Source organism: Myotis davidii, unplaced genomic scaffold, assembly GCF_000327345.1.
Source record: "Myotis davidii unplaced genomic scaffold, ASM32734v1 scaffold238, whole genome shotgun sequence".
NCBI classification, from domain to species: Eukaryota; Metazoa; Chordata; class Mammalia; order Chiroptera; family Vespertilionidae; genus Myotis; species Myotis davidii.
In genome coordinates, this window is record NW_006293779.1 from 989,407 (window position 1) to 998,666 (window position 9,260).

General features: G+C 42.2%; 1 protein-coding gene across 1 annotated transcript in view; it reads right to left on the reverse strand.

Moving 5' to 3' along the window:
- LTBP1 (latent transforming growth factor beta binding protein 1) overlaps positions 1–9,260 on the reverse strand; it is a 196,666-nt gene that overhangs the window by 20,808 nt on the left and 166,598 nt on the right. The window contains exons 22-25 of the mRNA XM_006767564.2: positions 4,202–4,378; positions 3,348–3,434; positions 885–1,013; positions 90–230 (exon numbers count right to left, since the gene is read on the reverse strand). Coding sequence (XP_006767627.1) covers positions 90–230; positions 885–1,013; positions 3,348–3,434; positions 4,202–4,378 — 534 coding nt within the window. The remainder of the gene's footprint in view (positions 1–89; positions 231–884; positions 1,014–3,347; positions 3,435–4,201; positions 4,379–9,260) is intronic.

The window sequence follows — 9,260 nt, forward strand, 5'->3', positions numbered from 1 at the left end:
TTTTTCTCTTTTCCAATGGCTTACATTTTAGTCAGAAAACCTTATGACATTTGTTCGGACACAGACTTGCATCCCCCATCCAAACGTACCGTGTGATTCAGATGGTCGTACACATCTCTTTTCTGAAGCATCTAGGACCATTGGATGTGTACAGAAGCAGTTATAAGAGCCTTCTGTGTTAATGCACTGGCCATCGATGCAACTGTTGGGGTCTTGACACTCATCCATATCTGAAAGAAAAAAAAAACTGTTAAAGAAAAACCAGTGATCGGTTGTGTTTCATACACTTACCCAAACTAAGTCCAGATTCCAGGGGCTGCCACAATTTCATTCACTACGCATCACTATCCAAAGGAGTCTGACTATAAAACTGTGAAATTGTGTTGACTGGGGAAATAATGTTGCCCTGCTGATGATGACATTACACAAGGAAAGGAAACATTTAGGAGCAGAAAATGCTTAGACATTTAAGGTAAAATGCCTCTTTAGGATAGTGCACAGTTATTTCCTTTTGCTGTGTTTTCCGGCCTAGTGTACATGGTTTTCTGCTTAAGCTTCAAAGTCAGGGTCAGCATTTTAAAATGGGATGAGTGATGAAGCAGGAGGTTCCCCAGACCAAAAGAACACTCCACTCAAACCAGTGACCTGAATTATAATTCCACATTGAATATTAACTCTTCGTTTGAAATCTAGTCCAACAGCAGCATATAGAAGCTTTTTCTTTTCTTAAACCTTGCTCACGAAAAAGATCCATAAAACATTTACACACCTTCGCAACACATGATTTGGATGCAAAGAAATTGGTTTTGTACTCCACAGCATGACTTATTTTTTTTTTTCCATCTGTATATGTTCACAGCACCCTCTATTCTCTTAAAACTCACCAAAGCACTGCAATTTGACAGGATCGTAGTATGTCCCTTGCTTACAGTAGCATTCATACCCAGGCTGAGTGTTCAAGCAGAAGCCATTTTTGCAGATTTCTTGTCCAAAAAGCAGGCATTCATCCGCATCTATGAGGGGGCGGGAAGGGTGAGAAATGGAGCAACAAACAGAGGAGTTGCCTCTGGTCTTTCAGTCAAGAAGAAGCATCTAATCCTGAGCTTCACGCTAGATATTTTTACATTTCTATGCCAAAGATTCTTAAAGACACAGCAACACAAAATTCTTGAAGTTGGGGCTAATTCACAGAGGTGGAAACATAATCAGGGTTGTCTGTGATATTTAAAGAACAAGGTCTGAAATATCAGTAGGGAAGGTCTATCTGTGAAGATGGTTTCTGGGCTGCTCCCTTGTATTTGATGGAACAGTCTATGAAATTCTACAGTGGCACCAGCAATGTTCTCTAAAGGACATGCCTTTGAAGACATGTGCCTTCCTATAAATACATATTTCGGCCCCTTAATTAGCTGAGACGATGAAAACTCCTGAAAAGAGTTTGATGGAATTTTATAAAAGTCTTCGTTCTTGGGGACGATAAGCTAATAAAGGCACAAGCTGCTAAGGGTGTTGGCAGACCCATTCCCCCACAGAATTTAGAGTCCTCAGGACACTCAGTGGTAAATTAGAGATAATAGAAACATCTATTTGATAGGATTGGAAGGATTAAGCGATAGAGAATCCACGTGGAGAATTCAGTATACTAGTACTCGCAAAAAGTGTTACTTATTACTTCTATTATTATTATTATTATTATTATTACCATCAGTTCTTACACTTTAGAGCTAATACCCTCTAGTCCTCATTTTTAAAACTGGAGATTCCAGCCCTGGCTAGTGTGGCTCAGTGGTAGAGCATTGGCCCATACATCAAGGGGTCTCAGGTTCGATTCCCTGTCAAGGGCATGCACCTGGGTTGCAGGTTCTATCCCTGGCCTGGCCTGGTCAGGGCAAGTGTTGGAGGGAACCAGTGGATGTGCCTCTCTCACATCCATGTTTCTCTCTCTTTCTTTTTCTCTCCATCTCCATCCCTCCCTTTCTTCCACTCTCTCTAAAAAAGAACAACAACAAAAAACTGGAGATGAATTGGTCCAAGTTAAACAGCTGGAAAATGGCAAAACCAAGTCCAAAATATATGGCTGTTTAGATCTGAACCTAATATTCTTCCAATCATTTCCAGTGCTGCTAAAGATAGGGAGAGGAGGAACTTATTTTTCTATAAAAGAGGGGATGACTTTGTGGTGAATTCAGGGCTTCATCTCACAATATAGAGTGAGATTTAACTACATCCGGGCAAAAACATATTTAATATTTGTGAACTTGAAAAACCATTAAACACATATCACCTACCGAGTCTTGGTATTTAATTGGACTAAACATAGATGTATTTAAAAAACACATATGGAATTTCTTACCCAGCTACTGAATTATACCAAATTATTAAAACACGATTTTTCCAAAAAGATGAATAAAAAATGTTTTCCATCCATGTAGCAATTTTCAATATTAAATTTTACAGGAAAAAAGTCACTTTGTCTATAAAAGGACTTAATATCTCTATCATGGAAATGTCAAAAGTGAGTGGTTAATGAGGAAATACTCATACATGTGGTTTAAATTTCACCCAAATAAAAAGGCTGCACATTTAATTTAGAATTATAGATGAATAGCACTGAATATATAAAACACATCTACTTTTGCTTTCTTCTTTTCCATTCCTGATTACGAATCTGTGGCCATACGTAAAAGGTCCTAACAAGAGTAGGACGAGTTCTAAAAAAGCAAGAATGCTAGCTTTACTGATGATCATGTAAGACCAACGTGATGACAAATTTATAGTCTTAACAAGAGGTTTCTAATATGCTTCTGGAATAAAAGAATAAATTTATTAAGTACAGAATTCTGCGTTAGGCACACCTTGACATATATTATCTCATCTAGTCCTCATGACACTTTTTTAAAAATATATTTTTTATTGATTTCAGAGAGGAAGCGAGAGGGAGAGAGATAGAAACATCAATGATGAGAGAGAATCATTGTTCGGCTGCCTCCTGCCTGCCCCCGACGGGAGACCGAGCCTGAAACCCAGGCATGTGCTCTGACCAGGAATCAAACCATGACCTCCTGGTTCAGAGGTTGACACTCAACCACTGAGACACACAAGTTGGGCAACAACTTTTGAGACATCATTCCTGTCCCAGAGCTGGGAACTCAGAAGGTTAAGTGCCTGAAGTTCTAACTCCCAGGCCACGCACAGCGCTGCCCAGAGTCCACAGGGGTTCCTTCCAGTGGCCGAATAATCAGTTTCCCTGGCTCAAAAGAACTCTACTTCTGTCTAACCCAGCCACGCTTTTATTTGAGTGTCTGATATGCACACACATTGTAAATTCAGTTCTGCTTGATTCTGACCTTTATAGTCCTTTTCACCAGCTTCATAAGAGGATTCTCCAGTGGGGACAAAACCCTTCCCTCTAGGACACATTTCCGTGAATTCGGCTGATTTCAGGAGAGGCAAAGAAAAAAAGGTGAAAGAGAAAAACATCAACATCTTCCATAAATGTGTATTTTATCTTATTATGATTTTTTTTATTGTTGACAATATTACAGCTATCCCCCACTTCCCGACCCTTTAGCTCCCTCCCTCAACCCCCATCTGACCCCAGGACTCAGTAACTTTAAAACAAATTTTGGCATCTACTTCAGACAAGTAAATTCAGTACAATCTCAAAAACTATGCATTAGGTGCAAATAAGACCAATGACTTCAGAGGCTTACCTGTAATTATTTTTATAAAACCTTCCTAGCTCACCCATATTTTACCTACTCATGTTGTTACTTGGGGTTATGACTTACTTCTCCATTACTGTGGTCTCCAGTATTTTAAAGTTTTAACAGGAATCCATTAAGCAAAATCTTAGCTTAAACATGTAATCGCTAGGTATGGGTCATGCTATGTCGTTGTTATAGATAAAAAAAGATTTGGTTTCCATTTAAAAAAATGGGGTAACATGGAATTCTCTTCCTGCCAAATACAATACTGAACCTCCCTGAAACCGTAAATTCGATGATGGAAAGAACTTTAGGAATGCAATACTGAGGTGATTTTTCCAGCTCGGAATGGAACGCGCTCTAAGGTAGCCTCACTTGAATTCCAGTCGGGCAGCTCCCAGTGAATGCCAGCGTCTCATTCAAACCAGAATGGGAACACCCCGCCACCACATGACCAAACGCAAGGGCGACACCTCCTCTCAGCCAATGCTTACCAGTCCCCAAGACCGGGCAGGGGAAGATCTCACAGTTGTCACCCCACCCGGCCCCGGAGGTGCAGCAGCACTCTTGCTTGGTGACGTTGGGGGCCAGCACATTGTCGCAGAGACTGGCGTCGTTGAGGTTGTAGTAGCATTCTTTCTTCTCTTCCCTGCTTTGCTCTACTTCCACGTCTAAACAGGGAGCGCAAAGGAAAAGGAGGGTTGACTGGACACATCGGATCTCTCGCTCTCACAACAGAGTCGAAGCCACGGTGAAAACAAAGACCGGATGGGATAATAATAGTGTTTAATGGACAGAAAGCTGCTTCCCACTTTTAGGTCAGATTCTCCCACAGCAAGATACACATGCACTTGAATCCCAAATTTTGGTGGATTTCTAACCCCTCCCCCGTCCCCACCCCCCCCCCAAGAGTGCAAATCTGTCAAAACCATTTCCTTTTACATTAACCAATGACTCTATTCTTGTGCATTTGGCTGTGAGTGAAGTTTCCATACTTGCTTTCTTGCCAAGTATAGGCCCATTCCTTACTGAGCTATAACACCTACTTAAATCAGTGAAAATTTCCCCCAACACTTGACGGGAGATGTAGGGCCACACATAATATTTAACCCATAGTTATTTGAATCAACCATGCCCCTGATCTTTTCTGAATAGAACAAAGCAGATGGTAACTAGAAAAAACAACAACAAAAAACTGCAGAAACCTAGAATCTATAAAATAACCTTTCATGACTGAAAATCTACTTAAATTGCTGCAAATACAAGGCTTTGAATGAAATAGTGAATGTTGGATAAGCCTCAAGGTAAATTTCAAGGCTGGGTCTAGTCCCTCCCTGCCCCAGCGTGTCCTAGAGGAAAATGCGTTCTCACAGACTCAGCTTAACCCTGTGTGATAAAGACAGAGTGATGTGATAGGACACACACGATGAGAACATAACCCGCCTGTTTTTAGATAATACCGGACAAGATTTCATCCCATCAGATTTGAAGTCTATGAACAAGTTTGTGCTCTTAAGAAATGATCAATATTTTGTGACTGGACTTGGCAAGCAATCTAATCTCTTCCCTACCAAATGCCATGAAGTTCAAATTACTGTCTATGGTCCAATTAAAATTTGTTCCACTTTTATTTTATAATATATCAGATAAGAAATTGACTAACACCATCACAACTACTTAGGTAATTCTAATGATTTTTTTTTTCATGAGAATGCTGCTGTTTCCAGATTCTTGGACCCAAACTGTAGGGACAAAGGGAAAACATTTGCCAGTGAGGATAAGACATCTTTTCTTAATAAATATGTATTTTTATTGATTTCAGAGAGGAAGGGAGAGCGAGAGAGAGTTAGAAACATCAATGATGAGAGAGAATCACTAATTGGCTGCCTCCCGCGCGCCCCCTACTGGGGGTTGAGCCTGCAACCTGGGCATGTGCCCTGACCAGGAATTGAACCGTGACCTCCTGGTTCATAGGCAGATGCTCAACCACTGAGCCGCGCCAGCTGGGCAAGGAGGATAAAATTTTAATGTCAACATTTACCCTGTTTTTGAAGTTATTAGATAATTATATTAGGGAAATGTAAGGAATTATTTTCACAATAGCTTCATGTATATTTCTGTTGGCAGCATCAGGTTGACCCTGGAACTTGATTAATATACCAAATAGCAAAGGTGTTTTTAAAACATAAGTTAATAAAATTCTCAGAAAAGATGCTGCCCTTTTCTTTCCTCTTCTGGCATTAAAAACAAGAAAGGCAGCAAACAAGCCATGACCATACCCATTGCTCTCCCACACAGAGCATCCATGGGGATGGAAAAGATCCCTCGCACACTTCAGTCTGGCTCATTCTCCGATTGTTCTGTCTTTGACAGATTTCAGCTTGGACTCTAAGTTAGTGTTAATAGCTGATGACAAATTCAAACGTAGACTAAGTGTCCAGGAAAAAAGCTGAAATGCTGATTCCTCAGGAGCAGCCTGTGAAGTGGTTTTGAATCATTTCCTCCTGTGCGAAGTTGGATCAAACCTGCCACATCCCTCATCTCAGCTAGCTTTCCACGTGCGCAGAGGATAGCAGCGAGCTTGGCCCACGCCCATGCACGGGCCACCGCCAATTCATTCTCCTCAGGAGGGGCCCGAGCTCTCACACACGGAGTCGCTGGGGAAAACTAAGGGTAGGTATTTTAAATGATTATTAAATCAATCCTGAACTCTGTGGAACATTTCATAAGCTTTGCCCCAACACCTGTGAATAAACTGACACCCTATTACTATTAACAACTCAGCTCAATTATTTTATACAGTTGGCCTAAAAATGCAGCTAGCTATTAATGAATGTATTTAGAAGTAGCAATCAAGTCAGCAACACAAGTGGTTTTGCCAGTGAAGTTTACAGTTTGTGCTAAAAGAGGGCTCAAGGACTGTTTTTCCCCACTTGTGTACAAAGTTGTAGGTATGTCATGGTGTTTATTACAAAGCTAGAAGCCCGGTGCACAAATTCGTGCGTGCGTGGGGTCTCTTGGCATGGCCGGTGATCAGGGCCTTCTCGCCTAGTCCGGGGGAGGGACTGCGGGAGGTTGGCTGGCCATAGGAGGTTGGCTGTGGGAGTGCACTGACCACCAGGGGGCAGCTCCTGTGTTGGGTGTCTGCCCCTGGTGGTCAGTGCGCATCACAGCAACCGGTGGACCGGTTGTTCGGTCAACCGGTAGTAAAAGTCGCTTAGGCTTTTGTATATATAGATGAAATACTATGCAGTTGTCAATGGAGACTGCTAGATTCAGGGATGATCAGAAACCAGAGGCTTCTGAGTCAAAGCGTGTCAAAAATTATATCTCTAGTAAACACTGCTTGCGACAATGTTCGTTAGACCCACAGCATAGGAATGAAGAAATCAAATGATCTTTGCTCTTATTCCTTTCTTGTTGGACGGAAAGTTACAGGTTAGTGCATGGGGAAACAATCAATAATATCACTGTATTATTCTGGTTTTATGCTGGTTGTTTCAAGTTTTGCTCTGATATTTCTTTCCAAGCAGTCTGGGAGCTCGATGTTTACACAGCTGAACTCGAGGGCTGGTCAGGCCCTCATCTGTGTTTGGAAAGCGGAGCAAATTCTTTTTCAAAAACTGGTCCACAAAGGTCGTTCTGTGAAAAACTACAATTCCCCTATCTTCCTAACCTTTACAGAATGACCTTCCTAGAGCATTTTTCCACTGCGGGGGAACACTGATCAGTAAATAAAGAGAGGTTAGAAATGTTTCCATTGGAAAATGATTTTAAAAGATCAATGGTTATAGGAAGTGCCAAGCATTAAAAAGATTTTTTTTCCTTAAATACACGACGAATAAAATTAGCCATATTACATATCTCATGCCAGGGACTTCTACAAAATATATTACGTCTCCAGTCTTTTCAGACCTGATTTCTCAATTTGTATCTAGAAGTTGGCTTCACATCTGTGTATGAACAACTTGTGTATGTTGATCCTGGGGGTATGACTGGCGATAAGAAGCTGAGTTTTTGGAACTTTTCCACGCGTGCTTTTTGGGGAAGAAACTTTTACAGAGTAACTCCATGAGGCAGATGGTGCAGGGTAGAGCATCCTCACCTTCCAAAAGAAAAGCTGAGCGTGGGTCCAACGTCCCAATGCTTTGTGTTTCTTTAGACTTCTTCTGAGAAGCCCAGCTTCTTAGCTTCCCAACTGGCATGAGTTTGGTTTGGTTTGTCTTTTTTCGCTCTGAGACAAAGCGGGAGGGGGCAGCAGACAATTCGTGCAGGTGTGGAGTTCAGCTGCAATGCCACAGGGCATGGGCGGGTACCCTCGCTCTGAGTAGGAAGGAATGGGTGGCAGCTGTAGGTGCTGTTTATGGAGCTCCTGGAAGCTTCTGGAAGCTCCTCTGGGTTCATCAGACAGAAGAGGGTGTGGTCATTCACTTACAGGATTGTTTCCTTCTTCAGTCTTTCCCCCAGGATATCTAATCTTAGCTTTGCTGTTGAGGTGAGGAAATTGGGAACTTTTTTTTGGTGAAAGTGGATTCGAGCATCTAAACGGGCCCATTTTTGCTTTCACGTTCCATTTGCAATGTGTTCGAAAGGCCTCCTGAGCTGGTCCTCCCAGAGCCACTGGGGCAGGCATGATCACGACAATGACGAAAGAGCAACCTCACAAATATGTGAGAGTACACAGTGTCCCCGGATGAGAGCACCTGCCTGCCACAGTCCTGAAAAAGACATCAGTTCGCGCAACTCTGCGATGGGGTAATGGTGTTCCGTAAGCTACTTTCAACAGACTTAGGAAGCTTGCTTCTCTTCTTTATTTTTTAAATCACCACAGGCACTGATGTTTTCTATCAACTTGTGTTTTTATGAGAAAAGGAATTCTAGAGTAATATTCCAAGGAGGAGTAAAAGAGAACTTGGCAATGCATGCCTTCCTTTATTCTCCCCCTAGTTTTCTTACTCAAGGACTTGGAAAATGAAACATGTGCGTGTGTGTGTGTGTGTGTGTGTGTGTGTGTGTGTGTGTGTGAAGTGGAATTCAGGAGAAGCCATGGGTGAGTTCCAGAAAACAAGCACAGCCAATAGGAACGGACCGGACATGAAGGGATGCAAAGAAAAAGGAAGTCTGTAGAAAGGTGGTAACTTCAGCTGGTAAAAGATATGAAAAAAGTCAAAATAAAGGTTAGAGAGCAAAGCACAAGAGAAAAAAATACTGTGAGAAAAGATTTCTCCACACAGTTCCCATTTTTAAAGAGGTCAGCTGGGTAGGGAGTCAGCCCACGACAGCGCTGGGAGAATAAGACCTGGGAACCTAAACCACACTGTGGAAGGATGGGCTGAGTAAGGCAATCATGGAAGGCTCCCTGGAGGAGTTGATGGTCGAGCCAAGTTCTTGAAAAATACATTTTAAAAACATTGGCTAGCAAATAAGGTGTAATAGGGGTGAGGAGGAGTCAAAATACAACTGCACCCTGTGCAGGTGGACAAGGGTGAGGGGTGCCTGGTTTGCGGAAGGAGTAACACTGTGAGTGTGAGAACCTGGGGGGGTGGGGCAGGC